Source organism: Thalassophryne amazonica, chromosome 3 (genome assembly GCF_902500255.1).
Source record: "Thalassophryne amazonica chromosome 3, fThaAma1.1, whole genome shotgun sequence".
NCBI classification, from domain to species: Eukaryota; Metazoa; Chordata; class Actinopteri; order Batrachoidiformes; family Batrachoididae; genus Thalassophryne; species Thalassophryne amazonica.
In genome coordinates this window covers 74,981,935-75,009,713 of record NC_047105.1, presented here as the reverse complement: position 1 = coordinate 75,009,713, position 27,779 = coordinate 74,981,935, and the positions used below count along the sequence as shown (strand labels likewise).

The 27,779-nt window shown below is 40.4% G+C and overlaps 1 protein-coding gene across 2 annotated transcripts in view; it reads right to left on the bottom strand.

Moving 5' to 3' along the window:
* The window catches only part of LOC117507061 (LIM domain and actin-binding protein 1-like), a 57,995-nt gene extending 33,979 nt beyond the window's left edge, over nucleotides 1-24,016 (bottom strand). For both annotated transcript variants that reach the window (XM_034166814.1, XM_034166815.1), the window contains exons 1-3: nucleotides 23,913-24,016; nucleotides 7,934-8,068; nucleotides 5,382-5,427 (exon numbers count right to left, since the gene is read on the bottom strand). In XM_034166814.1, coding sequence (XP_034022705.1) covers nucleotides 5,382-5,427; nucleotides 7,934-8,055 — 168 coding nt within the window. In that variant the 5' untranslated portion in view covers nucleotides 8,056-8,068; nucleotides 23,913-24,016. The remainder of the gene's footprint in view (nucleotides 1-5,381; nucleotides 5,428-7,933; nucleotides 8,069-23,912) is intronic.
* Nucleotides 24,017-27,779: the final 3,763 nt, after the last annotated feature.

Genomic DNA, 27,779 nt, shown 5'->3' with positions numbered 1-27,779 from the left:
TGATAATGGGTCTAGTGCTAAGGTGTCATTCTTACTAGATGCAGCAATATATTTGTGGAAGCATGTGGTGTTAATGTGCTGCTTTATATGGCCCCAAAATCTCCAATTATTCTTTAAATAATTTATTTTCTTTTTCAGTAATAAAACCCAACCAACCGAGACACAGGTAAAAAAAAATCAAATGTCCTTGGTAGGATACGACACACACACACACACACACACGCACGCACGCACGCATGCATGCACACACAATGCATGCTAATAGCCCCTTCACCCATAGTGCGAAGTTTGGACGACTGTTAAAGGATATTTTTTTAATGAAAGACGTGCGGACGGGTCCGCGCGTCGGGACGCAGCCGACGCGGCGCGGCGGCACAGGAAAAACACCTCCGTGTTGATAACCATTTGTTAAAATCCAGTTGGCTTTTGATGGCTTTCAGTGGAGTGAGTATATGAGAAATTGTTTATCAGCTGGAGATGTTCCAACTTGTCCTCAAGGCTTCCAACAGAGGTGTTTTTCCTGTGGCGGAGCGTCGCGGCGGCTGCAAGCCGACGCTGCAATCCGCCCGCACGTCTTTCATTAAAAAAATCTCCTTTAACAGTGGAATATCCGGATAAAATGCTGAAACCGACTTCTTCTGAAACTTCTCTGTTCTCTCACGACGTCCTGGATCAACAGAGCCTGAAATGTGGAGGTTTTAAGCTTGAAACAGGCTGATGACACTGCCTGAGAGCGCTGCGCGACGTCTCGCACCATGAAAAGTCCTTAAAGCGACAGAATCACCTCAAAATCTCTCATCAGCTGTTAAAATTTTCACTGAAGACCAGCTTAATTTTTCGAACCATGTCCACTTCGATGTGTCTCACAGGTTTAGAAAAAATTTTGATCAAACAAAGCGCCAGTCTCTCAGCAACTTCTCAGACAAAGGAATTCCGACGAGGGGCTGGATGACTCCTCCCACAAGGAGTGCTCACAGGCGAATGACGTCACCGACAGGCGTGGAAAAACTCACGCATGCGCACGAGGGTTCAAGCATGTCTGACGTAAAAACATATGAATGAAATCCATATAGTTTTTGAAAAAAATAAAAAGGACCTATACTTTACGGACAGACCTCGTATCTGTTTGCTGTTATCAAGTGGACATAAATAAAAACATATGGGTGATTCTTTAACTACGGGCACTATTGGCCTTGTAAATGTAATTTCCACCACACCATTGCCTTACAATATAAAGCGCCATGGGGCAACTGTTTGTTGTGATTTGGCGCTATATACATGTGCTCTGATGTCACTGTTTATCTCCACAGAAACTACCCAAACAATCTTTCATACAAACTGTTGGGACATTACAGTGTTGTGGTGGAAATTACGGCAATAGTGTGGGACAACTACATTTTGTTTAAAAAAATCACAACAGTTGTATGACATTGAATACCCCAATTATGTTTTGATTATTTTACTGATATTTTATTCAGAGATATTTTAAAACATTAGAAAAAACATTTCTTTACCATTCATTTTTATCATTGAAGATCAAAAGTCTGGGTGTGGGACAAGCACAAAACGGCAATATTTGCATATAATGATGGTGAAAAAAGGTGAAAAAGTCATCACAGACTACTAGAACAAATTTCTTAACACACTTTCATTGTAAAGATAACTATAAAAGTGTGAAATTTCCCCTTTTTTCTGTTTTTCATACAGTATGATCAAAGGACATAAGTGCCCGTAGTCTAAGAATCACCCATATATCACTGTGGCGACATGCTGCAGCAAATGAGTGCGCGCACATGGTTGAAATGTACCATCAGATCAAAACACAAAGCAGGTGTTCTGACTGTCACGTCACCCACGTGAGCTCTGTGCCACGACACGGTGTCCTGCGGTGCGCCATCCACAAAACATGCGTGCGGCCGGTTGGAGACACGCGAGCAGATGTGGACATGAATGAGACAAGCAAACTGCTTCTCATTCATGTCATTTCATGACTGTATGTCTCTGACCATGGGTCATCACCAGAGGAACAGAACAGATGATATTTGTATTGCTCGCTTGATAAATGCAGTGTTTTGTGTTTTTTGTAATACTTCCATGTCCTTCCTGATATGTGGCAGATTCCTGCAGTTTTCAAAGAACAGCTCCATAGCTCAGTGGTAATGTCGCTGACTGGCAATCAAAGCTTTTGAAAGGTGCAAGTTCGCGTCCAGTGGGTGGTGTGTTTTTCTCTCTTTTTTTATTATTCTACATAAGCACTGCAATGTGGTTCCACAGGTACCGGCTGGTTTTTATTTTTTTAATTTATACCACATAAGCAGTGCCATGTAGTTCCACAGGTACTGGGGCTGGTTTTATTTTTTTATTTATACCACATAAGCGGCGCCATATGCTGCATCTGGCACTGTTCCTGCTCGAAAGACAATGGCGCGTGCACGAACTCTCGCACCGGGTTCATGTACGCCTGCCTGTCAGTGCGATGTTTCATGTGCTAATTTCGAACTGTTTCATGCTGTTTCACCGTTTTCGTCCAAACACCGTCCAAACTTCGCACTATGTGTGAAGGGGCCATGACAAACACACAGACAGATTCACGCGCTGTCTGACAGTACAGTGTTACACTGATCATCTAAACTAGGCTCAGAGCACCATTGGAACATGATGAATCAGGCAGCTGTACGTTAATACAGAAAAAATTGATCCTACTGACCTGAACTGACAGAAATTTTCATCTGAGTGTCTTTGAACTTCCCACTGAACACATACTTTAGACCATATGAATGAACGACTGGAGTAAAAACATTCTCAACATCACAGACATTACAGTTCAAACTCTGAATGACTTAATACCATATTATTATTAATATTATTATTAAATACCAAATTATAACATTACCTTCAATTTCTCCATGATGTCAAATGATCAGCGGATAATTTAATCTCAGTGCAAGTTTAGTTTAGTTTTAAGCAGTGATAAACTGCAGATGGACCTGCAGAGACCTGATGAAGGATTACAGTGCTGCAGGATTACAGGTTTGATAGCCAGGTCCATGCAACAAGTAGCCAATGAGAAGTCAGACAGTCAGGATGTGAAACTTGGGCCAGACAGTGTGTGTGTGCGCATGCGTGTGTGTGTGCATGCGTGAACTCCTCAATGACAAACCTTTACTGAAATGATCTTTTTTCTGGCTTACAACAAACAGAAGTATTTAATAATTTAATTGATGAGACAATCAGATTTTATTTCTTTTGCAACACTGTTAATGGAATAGGCATGTAGTATAACTTCTTTTCACGAAACTTCATGGGCTTCTCCAACACCCCCCCCCAACACACACACACACACACACACACACACACACACACACACACACACACACACACACACACACACACACACACACACACACACACACAAAGGTGAAGCAATTTGTCAGTTAGTTGTACAAATAACATTTAAAATCAATACAAACATATGCATTCATCAAGTAAGGATTAAACAACTTGAAGCTGTGCATTGTACGGTTTGAATGCACAACGCGGAGTCTAAAACACCACGACGCTAAGCGGAGTGATGTTACTCCGCAAAGTAACTAGTCAATAATAACTGTTATTATATAGTATGGGATTTTGCCAACTTGTGATTGGCCCATTCGCCAATTTCTGAGCTGTACCACATGCCGAGTTGACCGCTGGTGGAGCTGAGTAGACCGCGCGTGCGAAACGAGTACACCTCACGTGCAGCATAGCGCTAGCTAATCGAAGGACGCCTTCTATCGATAACAACCAACCAGATAACGCGATACAATGCCTACTTTGGCTGTCAATTTGTTGACAAGATGGCAGAAGACGGGTTTGCGTCTGTTAGCGATGCTAACTTAAAACAAATTTTACATGAAAAAGATGTGAAGAACACCTGCACTCAAACGCTTATTGAGTGTTGTTAGAAGGAAAGGTGATGTAACGCAATGGTAAACATACCACTGACCCAGCTTTTTTGAAATGTGTTGCAGGCATCCATTTTAAAATGAGCAAATATTTGCACAAAAACAATAAGGTTTATCAGTTTGAACATTAAATATCTTGTCTTTGTGGTGTATATGACTGAATATAGGTTGAAGAGGATTTGAAAATCATTGTATTTTGTTTTTATTTAAATTTTACACAACGTCAAAACTTCATTGGAATTGAGGTTGTAGCATTGTGCTAAAATTTATTTGTCCAGTCTATGACAGTATGATGATGAGATGCTGTGTTGACACATAAGCAAGCAGCTAAGAAGAAGAAGTTAGTATAATCCTTCCAAATAGTTAAGCTTTTAGTAGTTTCTACACAAGCCAACATTTAAAATGAATTAATTAAATTAATTTCTTTATATCTAACACCACTGCAACATTTTCTTTTGGTCAGCTTTTACCAATGATAATGTTACCTTGGAGCAATCGAGCACTTTTCACATTCCTTTTTTAAAACTGTATTTCAACTCTTACTCAAGTCGTTCTTTGAGCTAGTAGTCTACTTTTTGCTTCAGTATTTTTGCCATAATGCTTTCATTACAGCAGTCTGTTTCAAACCAGAGGGAGAAAGCACACCGCACTTTCGCAGGTGGTGAGATACGCTGTGTGAATGAAAGAGAAGATCCACTTGATGAACCGATCAAAGTGGTATGAAATGAAAGAAGAAGCAGCTAGTAACAAACTCTGGTCACATCTGAAAACAGTTTTTATTCCAAAATCTTAATAACGAAAACCACACAAAACTGTTATGTGCAGGCAATCTGCTCTGTACACCTGATCCCCTCAGACGTTAAGCAGAGTAGAATATTGCATATTTACTGTCGAGCTGTAGTGCACGCAATCAAGTCTCAAATGTCCACTAAAATATAAATATGCATACACAAGCAGAGAGCGGGTGTTATGTGTAATGCGTTCTGCAGTTTTAAGACTCAACACATCAGCATTGAAACAAAGTTCAGTCAACCACACGACACGTGTTTCTGTTGTAAATATTCAGACACAAGTGCAAAGTACATTAGTGCAGCACAACCGGTGCACACGGGCATGTGCATTGCGATAACACACACATAAATGTTTTACCTTTCTTTACGGGTAATAGCCCACACTGGAGTCAGGCAACATATGCACTTACACAGATGGCAGAAACAGAGGGGCTGGGGGGTGCCAGACATCCAGGTTTTAGAGTTTTCACAAAACAATTGTAAAAAGAAAAACCAACTTGTTTGTTGAGTCATTTATTAACTTGGTATTTTGTTGTTTTTTTACTTCAGGTTTTTATTTTTACTTGAGTCTTTTTTTATTGTAGTAATTGTACTTTTATTTTTTTTCAGTACTATATCCACCACTTGTAATAACTGAAACACTTACTGCTTTTTTTCTCTCTGCATTTGACTCCCCAGCAGCCTTCTGGTACCTAAGAGACAAAATAACACATCCATTTAGTGATCAAAAATAAGAAAATTCAGTGAACGAATAAAGCAGGTTACATTTTGTGTATACGTCACAAAAAACGTCTACAAAAAGCATCTATGTTTTATATGAGATTTCGAAATCAATCAATCAATCACTACATTTTCTCTCATATATTTTTTAATACAGTGTGTCTAAAATTAAATATGTCAAAAAAAGTAAATACCATCTGACCAAACATTTACTTTAACAGGGTAGGGACATCTACATTTTAGCATTACACAAGACATTATCAAAGGCAGAAATTCTTGCCAAGAACTCTGCCTTGTTCAGCCTTGTTCATAGCTTGTCAATAGCTTTTCTTTCTTGAATTATAAAGCAAACAAGTAAATAGTGGTTTTAACTACCCTGCGCTTTATGGCAGTTTATTCAAGTTCATATCTCTGATGTAGTTTTTGTCACCCGCTATGAAATAAGCTGACCATTGAAATGGATTCTGTCCTTGCGTCTGTCTGGCTGTTCCATTTTGAGTGCTCTACATTTCCCTCTTACCCCTTGCATACATAGTACACACCCATACTACATTGTACACAGACACAAATGTGACATATGACCTTGGCCCAGATTTTCAAGGCCATCCAAGATAATGGCTGTCAACGAAACTCACTGCCTAACCCCAGACTGTCACTGTAGCTCTCCAAATATTACATCTACAGCTTACAGCTGTATTGAACACCCATTGGAAATCATGCATCCCGACTACATTGACCTGACTGCATTTGACCTTGGACCTCAATGTCAATGTCAAACATGACAATTAGTGAAAAAAGGCACCGTCTGATCCCAGAAATGGTTATTTTCACTTTTATACACACATTTTGGTCTTAAGTAAAAATTAAACTTAACAGTACACATGCACTTCAATTTCAGCAGTGATTTGTTCTCTTCAATGAAAGTGCCTCTGTCTGGCATATCATTCTATCGAAACTAATGTTTTCACTACCCACAATTATTAGTTAGCACCTGAAAGTACACATCATATGTACATTGCATAATAGGTGGGGGACCTCAGCCGAGTATTGGATTGTTTTAACTTTATCTTCCCGTATTTGAAGTAGAGTAATGACAAATATTACATTGCTTTGTACTACACTCTGGACATTGCTTTTCAAGTAGTAGAGCACAATCAAAATGGAAGTAAAGCCTAGTAAAGTCAAATTCTTTCCTGTATTTTTATTTGCCTTTATTTGAAACTCTGAAGACATTACCCTATTCAAAACACCACTCTTTCACTATTTAATGTTGTTCTTCTTACGGCTATAAAATTAATCAGTACAGATATCAAAACCAACAATCTGACATCAAGGGACACACCTTCAAAATTTTTCAAGTGCAAAGTAGCACCTAGAAATCTGACATTTTTGTTGTGTGGGCCGCTGAAGAGGAGGTACTGCTGGCCCACCACCACAAGATGGCGCCCTGCTTGAAGTGCGGGCTTCAAGCACGAGAGGGCGTCGGAGCGACCGGGAGTGACAGCTGTCACTCATCATCCGTACCAGCTGTCACTCATCCACTACTCAACACCATCACCATAAAGGCCGGACTGCAACTCCACCTCCCCGCCGAGAAATCAGCTACCATTCAGGTAACTTCTCTGCTGACTTACATTGAGTAATAATCTGAACTTCTTTGCAGCCGTTTTCCTGTGGTGTGTCCTTATCTGTGGGATTGGCGTTTGGTGTGGACTGCGACGGCTTCGCCTCACACCCCAAACCAGATAAGTGATTAAACAGGAGCTGCACGAGTGTGTGATTGGAGGTGGCGGTGCTCCCTCCTAACTAAACACAGACTGTGGGATTACTGAGTATGCGAACTCGTACTCATCAATACTGTTTCTGTTCTCTGCCAGCAGTACCGGGTCTGACTGCTGAAGACAGTGGCCACCTGGGGCGCAGGGCTTGCTGGCTCCGGTGTTCTTCAGATCCATTGGTGGTGGAAGCTGTCGTCTTCTCTCGCCAGACGTCTTCTATCGTTGAGCCTGCCCACACGTCACCTTGTGTATAATTGACATTCCACCATATTGTTATTGTCTGTACTTCGTTGTGCGATTCACAACATTAAATTGCTAGTTTTTGGCTTATCCATTGTCCCATTGTCCGTTCATTACCGCCCCCCTGTTGTGGGTCCATGTCACGACACTTTCACAACAATTTTGGTTTCATGTCACTGCTTCTGTTTTGAAACAATATACAATATGTCCACTTACAACCAAAAATAAGGCCACAGTGGATAGATTTTCAAGTGCTATTTTGCCCTTTAACAATGACGAAGTAGGGCACTTTTAAAGTCACATAAATAATACAAGATCAGAATCTTCTATGTTATCAACAATTTTCTAAACACTTGAAACCGTGAGTAGGCTACAATCATCTGTTTTGCACTGTAGTAACACCCTTTGTTTCAGAGCTTTCCCCTTTAAGTACAAGAGGAACTGTGGCATTACTACTCACTTGGAGAAGCGTTCAGCAATGGCACTGTTTTTTCCTCGACCACTGACCAGAGACAGCTCCTTCGCAGTGATACGGAGGGACTGCGTCGCAAAAGATCGTCGATTGAATGGACCGCTTGCCATCTCTGGGAACTACCTGAAAAACACACACCCATCACTAAGCCACTGTGTTACCACATCTGTGGTAATGCTTCATTTCTAAAGCAGTGACAACCATATTTCCCTCACAGTGTTCTCAGCAGGAGAAAATTAAGCAGCACTCATGACAATCTTCACTTTAAACTCACAGAAATCAAAACAAGCCAAGTTCTTCTTTCTGGTGTCAGAAATAACTCCCACCCTTACGTAATATGTCTGACAAATCTGCAGAAAACAACGATATATGGTTGAGCCTGAAGAATTGATGTTGCCATAGAGTCCTGCCTGTCACTCTACAACATCCAAACATGATTTCCTCAAAAAGCAGATCTCTATTTTATGAAAGGTGTTTGTGATGTCACGATGACTGACACAGATGATTAGTGATTCAGTGAATCAGCCCATATAATTCCCACAAGTAACTCCGTAACAAGCTGGTGTCGGTGGCTGGTGTCAAAGGTTTTAACATATTTATTTTGAAACAGTTGATGATGTAATGAGGTCACATAGCACAGCATGTGATCTCTTCCTTTTGATACAGACTCCGAAACAATGTTCTGAAACATGTTGCACAGGTTTCAAAACTTTCTGCAATAGCACTGAAAGTTTGCCATCACTGATTTGCAGTATCGATGAAACCTTCTGGTATATTATCGCCAGCCACACATTATATCCATTCTTTAATTGTGGTTTTACCTTCCTGTTTTACAGTGGTGGGCACAGTTCCGCTAATCCGCTAACTGCTAATTATCAAAGCTAACATTTGCATGAGCAGATTAGCTTTCCAGATAACTCTGAAAACCATCAGCGGACAAATTAGCTTCTGATAAATTTAGTTCCGATAACTTTTAGACCGCTAACATATTTTTGCGGGCATGGGCATAGTGAATAAAGCTTTACAGTTAAAAACATTTGTAAAGTCTGAAATGAAAGATTTTAGTGCCTGTCTGTTATATGTTTTGTAGCAACAGACAGCCATGAGTCTGAAAACATAAGAAACTAACAATCTCAGTGGTTGGCTGGTTGGTATAACAGACAGTTACCAATAGATGGCAGTGTTCATGGCAATGTGAGCAGCCACACATTTGCTAAAAGTGACGGACTTAACAAACAGAATTTTCAGTTTTCAAATTGGCTTTTTCTTTTTTTTTACAAATGAAAAAAATTACATATTTACAAATACAGATTTATTTGTTTAACCCACCACACGTTTCAGTGTGTTATACCCATACCAGCCAACCACTGACGTCAGGAAACTAATGTACCCATAATGCAATGCGGCATGTGTGTCTAAATGCTAAAACCTTCAAAATTAGTGCATTACTTTAAAACTAAAACATATAGCTGATATTTTCACCTTGTAAAATGACAGACGTGATGTTAATTTCAATAACTTGTCCACAATTAGTTTGTTCAAAATTATAACCATAAGTCAACACCGTCTCCCTGTGCAAGACTCCAGTGAAATGACGGCCAGGTCTGTATGATATGAAGAGAAATTATATTTTTTTTCTTCTCTCTCTATCTCTCTCTCTCCCCCTCCTTTCTCTCTGGTCACTAGGTCTCTTTTGATGAGAGAAGGCTGATCTGAGACAGAAGTACTCACTTGTGTGAGTAGCTGCCGTGTACTGAAGTCAGTACTGAAAGTTATTAGTTTAGCTTTTATCTGTAACTTCCGCTAAACTTTTTAGGGATTTATCGGTTTAGCTTTATGAAAGTTAACTTTTCAGTTTGTGGATTAACAGCTACTGAAGCTAACTTTTTGGTTAGCTGTGCCCACCACTGCTGTTTTATTGCATTATTTCCATATTAGGTTTCTATTAGCTATTGCATTATTTTGTTTCCCTTAACTTGTTAGTTGTCACTCAAATAAAGGAGTACTGATGAGCACACATGATGATTATGACACCGGGGTACCGCCATCCAAACACAAATACAAAACACCACACTGCTCACTGACTGGAATGCAATTACAATGAAATCAAAGCTGGTGGTCTGCCCTATGATCTCAGCTTCATTATTTGCTTTTATTTCCAATTCACTGTGTAGGCAAATATGTATGGACTTAAATCTATAGCCCGAAACAGCAGACACAGCTGGAAACACCAACACAGACAAAGGCATTTTTGTTGAACGTTGCACTTGCACTGCTAAAATACTGATGCCATGTACAAATTCCAGCCTGTGGTCAAACTGACATGATCACACTTGTACCACAGCTTGTGTAGCTTGATTATTATCTAGAAACACAAAGTACAAGCAGTGAAACAGTTATTATCAGAATCTGAGCATATTATTATTCTGCCAACTCACAGAGCATGAAAAAAATCAGTGTGCCATAGCAACACTCTTGACTGATTAACACCCACACACATTTTAAAACCCACAGCTGTAGTTTAGCTTTCATTCTCCTCTGACAAGCCCATACTTAAAGAAGTGCCACAGTCAGATTGTGAGCCTCTGAATAGGTCTTCTGAGTCTTGTAGGGTTGTAAAGTCATGTCATGGATCTCTTTTTAATGCAAACAGTAAGTTATAAAGCTGACTTTAAGGATAAATCACTGCTGTGGACAGCTGACAACATTCACCAACAAATGTTTCTCTGAATATCTGGTGCACCTATTACATCGTCACTCAGATGCAGTGAGCTGTGAGAACTTTGGTCTGAACTGGATTTCAAGAGAAAACACAAATATTTCATTTGTACGTCTTCACTGCCTGTTTTCCTTTAAGATATTACACTGATTTGTTTGGATTCCAACTATCGATGAGGACAAACATCCTCACACTTGGCAATGATTTCATAACACATTTCACTAATCATACCCAGGAAGATACAACCCCAATTCCAATGAAGTTGGCACATTGTCTAAAATGTAAATAAAAACAGAATACGATTTGCAAATCCTCTTCAACCTATATTCAATTGAATACACCACAAAGACAAGATATTTAATGTTTTTGCCCAGATATTTGCTCATTTTGAAATGGATGCCTGCAACACATTTCAAAAAAGCTGGCATAGTGGTATGTTTGCCATTGTGTTACATCACCTTTCCTTCTAACAACACTCAATAAGCGTTTGGGAACTGAGGACACTAACTGTACGTGGAATTCTTTCCCATTCTTGCTTGATGTAGACTTCAGTTGTTCAACAGTCCGGGGTCTCTGTTGTTCTATTTTGTGCTTCATAATGCGCCACACATTTTCAATGGGCGACAGGTCTGGACTGCAGGCAGGCCAGTAACACGTGCAGAATGTGGCTTGGCATTGTCTTGCTGAAATAAGCAGGGACGTCCCTGAAAAAGATGTTGCTTGGATGGCAGCATGTGTTGCTCCAAAACCTGGATGTACCTTTCAGCATTGATGATGCCATCAGAGATGTGTAAGTTGCCCATGCAATGGGCACTAACACACCCCCATACCATCACAGATGCTGGCTTTTGAACTTTGTGCTGGTAACAATGTGGACTCATCAGAACACAGCACACTTTTCCACTTTGTGTCTGTCTATTTCAAATGCGCTCGGGCCCAGAGAAGGTGGCGGCGTTTCTGGATGTTGTTGATGTATGGCTTTCGCTTTGCATGGTAGAGTTTTAACTTGCACTTGTAGCAACGAACTGTGTTAGCTGACAATGGTTTTCTGAAGTGTTCCTGAGGCCACGCGGTAAGATCCTTTACACAATGTCGGTTTTTAATGCAGTGCCACCTGAGGGATTGAAGGTCACAGGCATTCAATGTTGGTTTTCGGCCTTGCCGCTTATGTGTAGAAAGTTCTCCAGATTCTCTGAATCTTCTGATTATATTATGGACTGTAGATGATGGAATCCCTAAATTCCTTGCAATTGAATGTTGACAAACATTGTTCTTAAACTGTTTGGACTATTTTTTCACACAGTTGTTCACAAAGTGGTGACCCCCACCCCATCTTTGTTTGTGAACGGCTGAGCCTTTTGGGGATGCTCCTTTTATACCCAATCATGACACTCACCTGGTTCCAATTAACCTGTTCACCTGTGGAAAGTTCCAAACAGGTGCTTTTTGAGCATTCATCAAGTTTCCCAGTCTTTTGTTGCACCTGTCCCAGCTTTTTTGAAATGTGTTGCAAGCATCCATTTCAAAATGAGCAAATATTTTCACAAAAACAAAAAGGTTTATCAGTTTCAACATTAAATATCTTGTCTTTGTGGTATATTCAATTGAATATAGGTTGAAGAGGATTTGCAAATCATTGTATTCTGTTTTTAATTTATATTTCACACAACGTCCCAACTTCATTGGAATTGGGGTTGTATATCAAATGCATAATATTTACAGGTATGTCATTACATGTATTGTCTGGTAATGTTTAGGGTTGTATGCGTACACAGGACAGAAATTTCAAAAGGAAATTACGTAAGCACTATAAAATATCAACGTCAAACTAGTGCTCAAGCAAGTGCTGCTTTATTGTTGCCTAAGGTTTTGTGGTCTGTCACGCTAGTTAGCATACCTTGTTGTCTAATGCTAAACTTATGTAAAATTATTATTGGACACCTTTGTCTACACTGCAAAGTACAAAGTCACTGCAAGTTAATAGACAGGTTGAAAAGGCAGGGCACACCCTGAATGTCACTGATCAACCAAAGGCAAATACAGACAGAATGAATTTAAAGTCTCAGGTCTAGATTTGCATGTTCTTGAACTGTGCAAGAAAGCTAGAAAACCTTGCAAATTCTCATTAAAAGAACAACTGGAAACTCAAAAGGGGACAGGGCAGGTTATACAGCAAAACCTGGAGTGTTAAAGATCTCTGTTTTATATTTTGTAACTCTTAAGGTGCTATTGGTACCCTCTCTGTGTTAGACCTTATGCATTGTCATAATTGTGCCTCAGAGTTGATCGTAGTGCATATGGAAAGTATTCACAGCACTTCACTTTTACCACATTTTATGTTCCATTTACAGATGATGGGGGCACTGTGCTCACTGGGACCTTCAAAGCAGCAGAAATGTTTCTGTACCCTTCCCCAGATTTGTGCCTCAGACAATTTTTTCAGACAATTCCTTTGACTTCATGTTTGATTTGTGCTCTGACATGCACTGTCAACTGTGGGACCTTATATGTAGACACGTGTGTGCCTTTCCAAATTATGTCCAGTCAACTGAATTTATCCCGGGTGGACTCCAATTAAATCATGAGTGATCACTAAAATCTTACAATGAAGTCTCAGCTTTAAGAGAAGCATGTGTAAACAAAACAAAATTCTATCACACGGAACCTGATGGAAGGGCCTCATTAGAAGCCCTGAAGTAAAAAAAAAAAAAAAAAAAAAAAGTGAATTATTTGTAAGCAATTTAGAGAAGACTGAAAAACAATGAATTGCAATAATCTTGACGTAACATGACAAAAATAATTTTCAATTCATTATGGGGTATAAAAAGCTTAAGGTAGGCAATGTTAAATGAAAAAAAAGAGAAACAAGATTGTATGAAACAATTTTCATGATTATCTACACTGAAGGCCCAGTCTAATATAACACCTACACATGTGACAGTTGGACAAACTGAGGTTGAAATACAGCCAAGCTTTTCAATCACTGTAGTTACAATGCTGGCACAAAGAACTTTAGTTTTTCCATATTCAGTTGAAGAAAGAAGTAAGCCATCTAAATTTTGGTAATTTTAATTATCCAATTACCATTAGAATATGACTATAGAGGGTTTTCAATCACATGACCGATTTGCTGCAGGACAGGTGCTGTCTCCATTCTGCTCCAGGAAGCACAGTTGTAGTCTTACACACCTCTCTGCAGCTTCTCTCCCCTGCCATCCCCCCAATACCACATCCCCGTAGAGACGGTCCCTGCTCCCAGACCACCAACAACCAGTAAAAATCTATTTAAGCATAAAAATTCAAAAAGAAAAAATAATATAGCACCTTCAACTGCACCACAGACTAAAACAGTTAAATGTGGTTTATTAAACACTAGGTCTCTCTCTTCTAAGTCCCTGTTAGTAAATGATATAATAATTGATCAACATATTGATTTATTCTGCCTTACAGAAACCTGGTTACAGCAGGATGAATATGTTAGTTTAAATGAGTCAACACCCCCGTGTCACACTAACTGTCAGAATGCTCGTAGCACAGGCCGAGGGGGAAGATTAGCAGCAATCTTCCACTCCAGCTTATTAATTAATCAAAAACCCAGACAGAGCTTTAATTCATTTGAAAGCTTCATTCTTAGTCTTGTCCATCCAAATTGGAAGTCCCAAAACCCAGTTTTATTTATTGTTATCTATCGTCCACCTGGTCGTTACTGTGAGTTTCTCTGTGAATTTTCAGACCTTTTGTCTGACTTAGTGCTTAGCTCAGATAATTATAGTGGGCGATTTTAACATCCACATAGATGCTGAGAATGACAGCCTCAACACTGCATTTAATCTATTATTAGACTCAATTGGCTTCACTCAAAATGTAAATGAGTCCACCCACCATTTTAACCATACTTTAGATCTTGTTCTGACTTATGGTATGGAAATTGGAGACTTAACAGTATTCCCTGAAAACCCCCTTCTGTCTGATCATTTCTTAATAACATTTACATTTACTTTAATGGACTACCCAGCAGTGGGGAATAAGTTTCATTACAGTAGAAGTCTTTCGGAAAGCGCTGTAACTAGGTTTAAGGATATGATTCCTTCTTTGTTATGTTCTCCAATGCCATATACCAACACAGTGCAGAGTAACTACCTAAACTCTGTGAGTGAGATAGATTATCTCGTCAATAGTTTTACATCCTCATTGAAGACAACTTTGGATGCTGTAGCTCCTCTGAAAAAGAGAGCCTTAAATCAGAAGTGCCTGACTCCGTGGTATAACTCACAAACTCGTAGCTTAAAGCACATAACCCGTAAGTTGGAGAGGAAATGGTGTCTCACTAATTTAGAAGATCTTCACTTAGCCTGGAAAAAGAGTCTGTTGCTCTATAAAAAAAGCCCTCCGTAAAGCTAGGACATCTTACTACTCATCACTAATTGAAGAAAATAAGAACAACCCCAGGTTTCTTTTCAGCACTGTTGCCAGGCTGACAATGAGTCAGGGCTCTACTGAGCCGAGTATTCCTTTAACTTTAACTAGTAATGACTTCATGACTTTCTTTGCAAATAAAATTTTAACTATTAGAGAAAAAATTACTCATAACCATCCCAAAGACATATGGTTATCTTTGGCTGCTTTCAGTAATGCTGGTATTTGGTTAGACTCTTTCTCTCCAATTGTTCTGTCTGAGTTATTTTCATTAGTTACTTCCCCCAAACCATCAACATGTCCATTCCTACCAGGCTGCTCAAGGAAGCCCTACCATTAATTAATGCTTCGATCTTAAATATGATCAATCTATCTTTATTAGTTGGCTATGTACCACAGGCTTTTAAGGTGGCAGTAATTAAACCATTACTTAAAAAGCCATCACTTGACCCAGCTATCTTAGCTAATTATAGGCCAATCTCCAGCATTCCTTTTCTCTCAAAAATTCTTGAAAGGGTAGTTGTAAAACAGCTAACTGATCATCTGCAGAGGAATGGTCTATTTGAAGAGTTTCAGTCAGGTTTTAGAATTCATCATAGTACAGAAACAGCATTAGTGAAGGTTACAAATGATCTTCTTATGGCCTCAGACAGTGGACTCATCTCTGTGCTTGTTCTGTTAGACCTCAGTGCTGCTTTTGATACTGTTGACCATAAAATTTTATTACAGAGATTAGAGCATACCATAGGTATTAATGGCACTGCGCTGCAGTGGTTTGAATCATATTTATCTAATAGATTATAATTTGTTTATGTAAATGGGGAGTCTTCTTCACAGACTAAGGTTAATTATGGAGTTCCATAAGGTTCTGTGCTAGGACCAATTTTATTCACTTTATACATGCTTCCCTTAGGCAGTATTATTAGAAAGCATTGCTTAAATTTTCATTGTTACGCAGATGATACGCAGCTTTATCTATCCATGAAGCCAGAGGACACACACCAATTACTTAAACTGCAGGAATGTCTTTCAGACATAAAGACATGGATGACCTCTAATTTCCTGCTTTTAAATTCAGATAAAACTGAAGTTATTGTACTTGGCCCCACAAATCTTAGAAACATGGTGTCTAACCAGATCCTTATTCTGGATGGCATTACCCTGACCTCTAGTAATACTGTGAGAAATCGTGGAATCATTTTTGATCAGGATATGTCCTTCAATGCGCATATTAAGCAAATATGTAGGACTGCTTTTTTTGCATTTGCGCAATATCTCTAAAATTAGAAAGGTCTTGTCTCAGAGTGATGCTGAAAAACTAATTCATGCATTTATTTCCTCTAGGCTGGACTATTGTAATTCATTATTATCAGGTTGTTCTAAAAGTTCTCTGAAAAGCCTTCAGTTAATTCAAAATGCTGCAGCTAGAGTACTGACGGGGACTAGAAGGAGAGAGCATATTTCACCCATATTGGCCTCTCTTCATTGGCTTCCTGTTAATTCTAGAATAGAATTTAAAATTCTACTTCTTACCTATAAGGTTTTGAATAATCAGGTCCCATCTTATCTTAGGGACCTCATAGTACCATATCACCCCAATAGAGCGCTTCGCTCTCAGACTGCAGGCTTACTTGTAGTTCCTAGGGTTTTTAAGAGTAGAATGGGAGGCAGAGCCTTCAGCTTTCAGGTTCCTCTCCTGTGGAACCAGCTCCCAATTCAGATCAGGGAGACAGACACCCTCTCTACTTTTAAGATTTGGCTTAAAACTTTCCTTTTTGCTAAAGCTTATAGTTAGGGCTGGATCAGGTGACCCTGAACCATCCCTTAGTTATGCTGCTATAGACTTAGACTGCTGGGGGGTTCCCATGATGCACTGAGTGTTTCTTTCTCTTTTTGCTCTGTATGCACCACTCTGCATTTAATCATTAGTGATTGATCTCTGCTCTCTTCCACAGCATGTCTTTTTCCTGATTCTCTCCCCTCAGCCCCAACCAGTCCCAGCAGAAGCCTGCCCCTCCCTGAGCCTGGTTCTGCTGGAGGTTTCTTCCTGTTAAAAGGGAGTTTTTCCTTCCCACTGTCGCCAAGTGCTTGCTCACAGGGGGTCGTTTTGACCGTTGGGGTTTTTCTGTAATTATTGTATGGTTTTTGCCTTACAATATAAAACGCCTTGGGGCAACTGTTTGTTGTGATTTGGCGCTATATAAATAAAATTGATTTGATTTGATTTGGATTACAAGGAGGCTGGCGCGTGATAGAAAAATGGAGAGAATGTATGGTTATTATGATGCTTTAAATCCTCGAGGTAAAGCTATTTATCATGATAGATGTGTAGCAGTTGGTTCAGTGGATCCGTATCTTGTACCAGATAGTGAATTCAGTGGTGATGTAACGAACTGGCCGACAGTGTCACACTGTGATATTGTGAACTAGGAAGCTGCCGACCAGGTCAGCCTCGCCGGCCTCCTGCAGAGCATCACAGCGGAGCTATGAATGTGGAAGTCGTCTTGAAGTCCTGAGCGATTTCTCTCACCAGGCACTAGAAGGGCAGCTTGCGGATCAGCAGCTCGGTACTCGAGGACCACAATGTAAATAAGCATCCGTATTGGAAGCGTTCTTGTGTTATCTCTGTATTTTTATGTATTCTTATATAATTTTATTGCCGAATAAAATAAAATAAAATTCTGGGAGCAGTGGATTTCTGGTAGCGGCGGATCTCTCTCAGCGCCACGGTGCCATGAGGCTTCTTCACACTGACGTTGAAGCTTCTGCAAGTGTTTGCCAAATGCATGTAGAGTATCACAGCGGCATCATGTCGTAATCCAGAATGACCGCGGGACACAAAATGACGTGACCGATACGTCACATGAAAACCCTCTATACAATGAACTCAGCAATAGTTTTTGATGACACTGGAGAATAAGAATGACAAGGAAAAAATTGTAATTTGTTTCTGTTTTTAGCACATTCCATTATGAGGAAGATATTGTGTCAAATTGTCCTCATCTGATAAGCATTCTAAGGGCAATAATGTACACATAGTAAAGACCACTGAGGAATTTTTTGTAATACTGTGTAATATCAACCTATTTGCCTAAGCACTTAATAACAACTTATCAATCAATCAATCAATCAATTTTTTTATATAGCGCCAAATCACAACAAACAGTTGCCCCAAGGCGCTTTATATTGTAAGGCAAGGCCATACAATAATTATGTAAAACCCCAACGGTCAAAACGACCCCCTGTGAGCAAGCACTTGGCTACAGTGGGAAGGAAAAACTCCCTTTTAACAGGAAGAAACCTCCAGCAGAACCAGGCTCAGGGAGGGGCAGTCTTCTGCTGGGACTGGTTGGGGCTGAGGGAGAGAACCAGGAAAAAGACATGCTGTGGAGGGGAGCAGAGATCGATCACTAATGATTAAATGCAGAGTGGTGCATACAGAGCAAAAAGAGAAAGAAACAGTGCATCATGGGAACCCCCCAGCAGTCTACGTCTATAGCAGCATAACTAAGGGATGGTTCAGGGTCACCTGATCCAGCCCTAACTATAAGCTTTAGCAAAAAGGAAAGTTTTAAGCCTAATCTTAAAAGTAGAGAGGGTGTCTGTCTCCCTGATCTGAATTGGGAGCTGGTTCCACAGGAGAGGAGCCTGAAAGCTGAAGGCTCTGCCTCCCATTCTACTCTTACAAACCCTAGGAACTACAAGTAAGCCTGCAGTCTGAGAGCGAAGCGCTCTATTGGGGTGATATGGTACTACGAGGTCCCTAAGATAAGATGGGACCTGATTATTCAAAACCTTATAAGTAAGAAGAAGAATTTTAAATTCTATTCTAGAATTAACAGGAAGCCAATGAAGAGAGGCCAATATGGGTGAGATATGCTCTCTCCTTCTAGTCCCCGTCAGTACTTTAGCTGCAGCATTTTGAATTAACTGAAGGCTTTTTAGGGAACTTTTAGGACAACCTGATAATAATGAATTACAATAGTCCAGCCTAGAGGAAATAAATGCATGAATTAGTTTTTCAGCATCACTCTGAGACAAGACCTTTCTAATTTTAGAGATATTGCGTAAATGCAAAAAAGCAGTCCTACATATTTGTTTAATATGCGCTTTGAATGACATATCCTGATCAAAAATGACTCCAAGATTTCTCACAGTATTACTAGAGGTCAGGGTAATGCCATCCAGAGTAAGGATCTGGTTAGACACCATGTTTCTAAGATTTGTGGGGCCAAGTACAATAACTTCAGTTTTATCTGAGTTTAAAAGCAAGAAATTAGAGGTCATCCATGTCTTTATGTCTGTAAGACAATCCTGCAGTTTAGCTAATTGGTGTGTGTCCTCTGGCTTCATGGATAGATAAAGCTGGGTATCATCTGCGTAACAATGAAAATTTAAGCAATACCGTCTAATAATACTGCCTAAGGGAAGCATGTATAAAGTGAATAAAATTGGTCCTAGCACAGAACCTTGTGGAACTCCATAATTAACTTTAGTCTGTGAAGAAGATTCCCCATTTACATGAACAAATTGTAATCTATTAGACAAATATGATTCAAACCACCGCAGCGCAGTGCCTTTAATACCTATGGCATGCTCTAATCTCTGTAATAAAATTTTATGGTCAACAGTATCAAAAGCAGCACTGAGGTCTAACAGAACAAGCACAGAGATGAGTCCACTGTCCGAGGCCATAAGAAGATCATTTGTAACCTTCACTAATGCTGTTTCTGTACTATGATGAATTCTAAAACCTGACTGAAACTCTTCAAATAGACCATTCCTCTGCAGATGATCAGTTAGCTGTTTTACAACTACCCTTTCAAGAATTTTTGAGAGAAAAGGAAGGTTGGAGATTGGCCTATAATTAGCTAAGACAGCTGGGTCAAGTGATGGCTTTTTAAGTAATGGTTTAATTACTGCCACCTTAAAAGCCTGTGGTACATAGCCAACTAACAAAGATAGATTGATCATATTTAAGATCGAAGCATTAAATAATGGTAGGGCTTCCTTGAGCAGCCTGGTAGGAATGGGGTCTAATAAACATGTTGATGGTTTGGATGAAGTAACTAATGAAAATAACTCAGACAGAACAATCGGAGAGAAAGAGTCTAACCAAATACCGGCATCACTGAAAGCAGCCAAAGATAACGATACGTCTTTGGGATGGTTATGAGTAATTTTTTCTCTAATAGTTAAAATTTTGTTAGCAAAGAAAGTCATGAAGTCATTACTAGTTAAAGTTAATGGAATACTCAGCTCAATAGAGCTCTGACTCTTTGTCAGCCTGGCTACAGTGCTGAAAAGAAACCTGGGGTTGTTCTTATTTTCTTCAATTAGTGATGAGTAGAAAGATGTCCTAGCTTTACGGAGGGCTTTTTTATAGAGCAACAGACTCTTTTTCCAGGCTAAGTGAAGATCTTCTAAATTAGTGAGACGCCATTTCCTCTCCAACTTACGGGTTATCTGCTTTAAGCTACGAGTTTGCGAGTTATACCACGGAGTCAGACACTTCTGATTTAAAGCTCTCTTTTTCAGAGGAGCTACAGCATCCAAAGTTGTCTTCAATGAGGATGTAAAACTATTGACGAGATACTCTATCTCCCTTACAGAGTTTAGGTAGCTACTCTGCACTGTGTTGGTATATGGCATTAGAGAACATAAAGAAGGAATCATATCCTTAAACCTAGTTACAGCGCTTTCTGAAAGACTTCTAGTGTAATGAAACTTATTCCCTACTGCTGGGTAGTCCATCAGAGTAAATGTAAATGTTATTAAGAAATGATCAGACAGAAGGGAGTTTTCAGGGAATACTGTTAAGTCTTCTATTTCCATACCATAAGTCAGAACAAGATCTAAGATATGATTAAAGTGGTGGGTGGACTCATTTACTTTTTGAGCAAAGCCAATAGAGTCTAATAATAGATTAAATGCAGTGTTGAGGCTGTCATTCTCAGCATCTGTGTGGATGTTAAAATCGCCCACTATAATTATCTTATCTGAGCTAAGCACTAAGTCAGACAAAAGGTCTGAAAATTCACAAAGAAACTCAAAGTAACGACCAGGTGGACGATAGATAATAACAAATAAAACTGGTTTTTGGGACTTCCAATTTGGATGGACAAGACTAAGAGACAAGCTTTCAAATGAATTAAAGCTCTGTCTGGGTTTTTGATTAATTAATAAGCTGGAATGGAAGATTGCTGCTAATCCTCCGCCCCGGCCCGTGCTACGAGCATTCTGACAGTGTGACTCGGGGGTGTTGACTCATTTAAACTAACATATTCATCCTGCTGTAACCAGGTTTCTGTTAGGCAGAATAAATCAATATGTTGATCAATTATTATATCATTTACCAACAGGGACTTAGAAGAGAGAGACCTAATGTTTAATAGACCACATTTAACTGTTTTAGTCTGTGGTGCAGTTGAAGGTGCTATATTATTTTTTCTTTTTGAATTTTTATGCTTAAATAGATTTTTGCTGGTTATTGGTAGTCTGGGAGCAGGCACCGTCTCTACGGGGATGGGGTAATGAGGGGATGGCAGGGGGAGAGAAGCTGCAGAGAGGTGTGTAAGACTACAACTCTGCTTCCTGGTCCCAACCCTGGATAGTCACGGTTTGGAGGATTTAAGAAAATTGGCCAGATTTCTAGAAATGAGAGCTGCTCCATCCAAAGTGGGATGGATGCCGTCTCTCCTAACAAGACCAGGTTTTCCCCAGAAGCTTTGCCAATTATCTATGAAGTCCACCTCATTTTTTGGACACCACTCAGACAGCCAGCAATTCAAGGAGAACATGCGGCTAAACATGTCACTCCCGGTCCGATTGGGGAGGGGCCCAGAGAAAACTACAGAGTCCGACATTGTTTTTGCAAAGTTACACACCGATTTAATGTTAATTTTAGTGACCTCCGATTGGCGTAACCGGGTGTCATTACTGCCGACGTGAATTACAATCTTACCAAATTTACGCTTAGCCTTAGCCAGCACTTTCAAATTTCCTTCAATGTCACCTGCTCTGGCCCCCGGAAGACAATTGACTATGGTTGCTGGTGTCGCTAACTTCACATTTCTCAAAACAGAGTCGCCAATAACCAGAGTTTGATCCTCGGCGGGTGTGTCGTCGAGTGGGGAAAAACGGTTAGAGATGTGAACGGGTTGGCGGTGTACACGGGGCTTCTGTTTAGGGCTACGCTTCCTCCTCACAGTCACCCAGTCAGCCTGCTTTCCCGGCTGCTCGGGATCTGCCAGGGGGGAACTAACGGCGGCTAAGCTACCTTGGTCCGCACCGACTACAGGGGCCTGGCTAGCTGTAGAATTTTCCACGGTGCGGAGTCGAGTCTCCAATTCGCCCAGCCTGGCCTCCAAAGCTACGAATAAGCTACACTTATTACAAGTACCATTACTGCTAAAGGAGGCCGAGGAATAACTAAACATTTCACACCCAGAGCAGAAAAGTGCGGGAGAGAAAGGAGAAGCCGCCATGCTAAATCGGCTAAGAGCTAGTAGCTACGCTAAGATAGCGGATTCCTAAAAACACGCAAAGTGAATAATGTGTAAATAATTTAGAGGTGATTCAGCAGAAGGAGTGCTTTAGTTAAGGCACGTAAAGATTACACTGGGAAACAAATCGTAATCTAGATAACTAGATCAATCTAACTGCGCAGATTAAACAGCTAACAGATACAGAAAAACACCGCTGTGCTCCGGAACAGGAAGTGATACAATACCGCAGTGAGAGCCAACCACCAGTAGAGCATTTATATTTATATTTATAAATATGTTCATACAAATATATCAAACCAAACGTATAGACACAACGGTCATGCTGTTTCAGCAGGAGGTGAGGCACACACTGGAAAAGTAAAACCCTTACAAACTACTATTATATGATCTTAAGATAATCTGAACGTTAGCATTTTGCTCCATCATTTACAGTGAAACCAGGGGTGGTGGCCAAGTGGTTAATGTGCTTGGTTTCAGTTCAGAAGGCTCTGGGTTCAAATCCCACCCCTGCCACATTTATCCATGTAATATGGAGTTGTGTCAGGAAGGGCATCCAGCGTAAAACCTGTGCCAATTCAACATGCAGATCCAGAAGATCCAGATCCACCTTGGATTTGCTGTGGCGACCCCGAGTGCAAACAAGGGAGCAGCCGAAGGGACTTACTATTTCTTTACAGTGAAAGGTACCACTGGCATTACTATTAAATAACAACAAAAATCTTAAACATGTTATTACATCAAGGCAATAAATAATAAATAAAAATACAAATAGTATGCCAATTTGAACACAATTAAAACATAAATCATTTATGATTTATTTTTTTGTTCAACTTACAGGGCCACTAAAACTTAAATAAAAACAAGTCAACAATAAACACTTACGTATGGCTCAGTAAAGGAATATTACTGTGCGATTATTCAAAAAATCTTAATAAAATGCTTTGAGGAAATACGTTCGTACAGCTGGGGAAAATAGGTATGCGTCATGACGCCATAAAACAATAAAGCGTCAAGGACCAATATTTATGAAGTTTAATTACAGGTTTATAACACTGACTGGTGAACTAGATGAAATGTTTTGATAAATAGTTGTCGAGATACATCTGAAGCTTGTAGGAGAGAAAATACAGTTAATCTGTTTTGTTTTGTTTTTAATGACTGTGATTTATTCCAGATAATGCTATCTGGCGGTATTTTCAATTACTGGACCGGATTCGGCGACAAAGATACAGCTTTGTACATACGTCTTTCAAAAAATATATACTGGCTGGAGTTACCGCGTACTTCTGGTGTTTTAAAGTGGTTAATGTGAGTTTTGTCTTACCTGTTGGAAGTTTGTCGCGTCACTCCTTTCGGTGCAACTTGAAGACACTTGACACTGAGCGCCTCGTGCGTCACCGCGGTGTGGCTCGAGCCAGGTGGAGCGGAACACCAAGGTGTCCTCCTCGGAGTGGAAGAGACTGATCACGTGATCTTTATGCACCAATCAGCTCCGGACCTACCTGTCTCCTACCTGGTTTCGTCCACGCTCGCACACATTCCCCGTGTGTATTCATTTCCATGAACACAGAAGTTTCTGAGGGAAGAGCAGGGAGGATAGAAAATAAAAAAAAAGACCAACAACAACTGGACTCAGCCATTACCTTGTAGTAGACGAGGCCCATTTTGCCAAAAGTGAACCCTGGAGGCATTTTTGAGGAAAAGCAGACAGATTTTTTTCCAAAGGATTTTGGGGTGCTGACTGTGATTTTATTTTGTTTGTCCCCGTCATTTTTGCCATTTAAGGTTTCAAATTAGTAAAAAACAAAATGGCCACCAATAATCAGAATCGCCTATCTCAGTACAATAAAGTGATAGAGAGCTGCTTTTGGGGTCCAAACATACATTTTCAAAGCCAAGGAATAAAATTACTATATTTTCAGAAGCCATTCTAGCGTCTGGTTTCTTAATAGGCATCTTTTCATTCTCCACTACATTATTACAATCATTTAAAAGTGGAAAAAGTGTCTGTCAGCTTTTCCTAAAAATGTCTCACTTTGGTTTCTTAATGGGCCTGTTCAAATGTCACTTGCAGAGACAAATGGAGAACTGCAAGGTGGCAACAAATTAGAGGTGGGCGATACCAGGAATTTTGGTATTGATCCAATACCAAGTAAATACAGGCCCAGTATCGCCGATATCGATACTGATACCGATACTTTTTCATATTGAAGCTTCATAGATCCAAAGGATCCAAAAGACCCGGGATAGAATTTCACCAAACATTGTACATGACAACAAAATACTTTATTATCACAATCAACATTTTTGTTTAAAAAAATATCACTCGACACAACTTAAAACAAAATCTCCTGACGTAGAGGGCTAACTCAAGGAGAGCGCTGAGTGGGCGGGCCAGGCTGAGCCTACCTGCATGGCTGTTGGCTGGCGCTGCTGAGCCACGTGACGGCGCAACAACAAAAGACCAGAGGGGGAGGGTGCGCTGCTCCGTGTTGTGTGACACAGCACAACGCTGCTCTTACAGACAGAGAGCAGACTTTGATGAATCTGCATGCGCAGCAGTCAGTGCGTGCGGGAGAGACAAAAGTTTGAGTATCAATCTTTTTACACGAGGATCATTCAATATCAATACCAGCGTTGGTATTGATATTATTGATATTAGGATCAATCCGCCCACCTCTACAACAAAGCACTGTTGGCTGAAATGATTACACAGGATTGTTAGATATATTAGTGTGTTTAGCTATTATTTTGTTTTCTTTGCTATTTGTTTTGGTATTAAGTAATTACTTTATTTAAATGATATTGTAGTTTGATAAACTTTTAGTCTGTTATTTGTTTGAATGTGCATGTCGAACTGGGTTGAACCGGTTTAACCACTTAGAACAAAGAGATTGAGGTTAGAATATAAATCATATGTCCCGTTATCACGCGGACTATGGGCAGGGCTCAGGCATCTTCCTTAAATGCCCACGGGGATCAATAAGGAAAGGATTTTATTTTTCCACTGTGACTTTGAATAAATTTATAAGTGTGAAATAGTTTGAGTTTGTACATTGTGAGGGACAGTATTACAATAAGAACCGGGGAGGATTACCAGGATGTTGTGTGTCCAGCAGAATTAACACTTGAAGAACCCTGCCTGGTCATTGATGGAATGGCCTTTGTTGTGGCCTTGGGGAAACCTGCAGATCTCAGAACATTTAGAGATCATGTGGGTGTTTTTGTTAGAGCTGTCTTGCATCTTGGAAGATTTCACTTTCAATTTATTTTGTTTATATAGCGCCAAATCACAACAAAGCTAACTCAAGGCGCTTCACACAAGTAAGGTCTAACCTTACCCACCCCTACAGCAAGCACACAGGTGACAGTGGTAAGGAAAAACTCCCTCTGATGATATTGAGGAAGAAACCTCAAGCAGACTAGACTCAAACGGGTGACCCACTGCTTAGACCATTCTAACAGTTACAAAGTTTTTTTGCAAAGTTTTACAAAGCTGAAGAAACTGAAAACAGGAAATCAAATAACACAAATTTACAAAAGAAAAAAAATTGTTTAATGAAAAGTCCATGCAGGTGCACAGGAAATTTTGCTGAGTAAAATTTACTCTGCTGGGATAACATTTGGTCCCTGTTGGGAAAGTGAATGCACGGACCCACGTTAGGGGGCGTAAATGAATGGTCAATAGGAGTTCAAATAAATAACAATTTATTATGCAATGTACAAACAAAGTCAAATATGCTTAGTCCAATTAACAACAAAATGGTGACACGTGGGCAGGCCCGAGGGTAGGAGACGCCTATCCAGAGAGGAGCCGGAACCCACGAAGCCCCACCGCCAATCGGAGGCCTGCAATCCACCAGAGCCGCCAAGACCTGATTCCCCAGGTGACCACCGCTCGAGGCTGTCGGACCGGTACTGCTGGCAGGAGCAAAAACAGGTTAAGGTGGGTGAGTGTTCACCCAGCAAACAGTCAGCAACTCACAGAAATCCTCCTGAAGGAATAAATCCAGATACTCCCAGAGTGCAGAGGAAAACTGGAAAACGTGCAGTGTCAATTGTTATACTTAGTAAGTAAGAGGTGAGGAGTGGAGACGCCAACTCCTCCAAACTTCCCACAAACTCGGCTCCAAGCTGCAAGTATATAATCACAACTGCAAAGACTTCAGTAACAATGAAGGCGTGAACAGCACAAAAGACTGAGTAAGTTTACCTGTGTGGTAAGCTGATAACTCGGCAGAGTTATGATGTCTCTTCCAAGCTTTTATGGGTGTAGTGAATGATGATGATGAACAACTGCTGACAGCCTACGAGTGCACCTGGAGAAGTCAGAGAGGCCCACCGGCCCGTGCGCCCTCTAAGGACCAAAAAGTGCCAGTGTGGTAGGACGCCATCTGGTGGTGGTCAGCAGTACCTCCTCTTCAGCAGCCCACATAACAGTCCCAGTCTAAATAGAATTAAATATACTCTACCACGGGGCTAAATCAACTCAACATAGTGTAAAATCAGCTCTTATTGGAGTAGAACCACTTGCATTGACTATACGGTGTCGCCGACCGAACAGTCCCCCCTAAAAATCAGTCCGCACTGCCTTCACTGTGCATGCGTCATCAGCCACAGTTTACCAATTATCACCTCATTTCTGCTTAAAACTGCACTCCAGTCATCATCTCTCTCAGCGAAAGATATCTGAAGCTTCTGTACAACAATCATCTCCACATAAATTCAGCATTATTTCATCAGAAAAGATGGAGGAAGCGATCAGAGTGCAGCAGCTACAAGAGCTGCTAGCTGTTGCATTCACTGACCGTCCACCATTTCAAAGCGTCACGAATTAATGACTCTTTCCTGCTTACAACAGCCTTGTTTCTGCTTAAAACTGACTTTAGAATGACTTAAGAGGTTTTACCTTGTCATCTGATGGGTAATAATCCCATTAATCCATTTGATCACTTTGGGTGAAGAGAGTCTGTCTCAGACGAGCTGCTGAGCTCCAAAATGAGGCATGCACAATGGAGGCGGGGCAGACTGATGTTTGGGGGGAGAGGGGAACCGTTCGGTTGGCGACAACGGTTGAACTGATTTCACTCTGTAATTGTTATGTGTCGGACGCAGCTCGGAGAACCGACCAGCGTTTGAAGGACCCAGTATGAAATAAGCAGAGCACGGTACAAAGGCTAACTGAATTTAA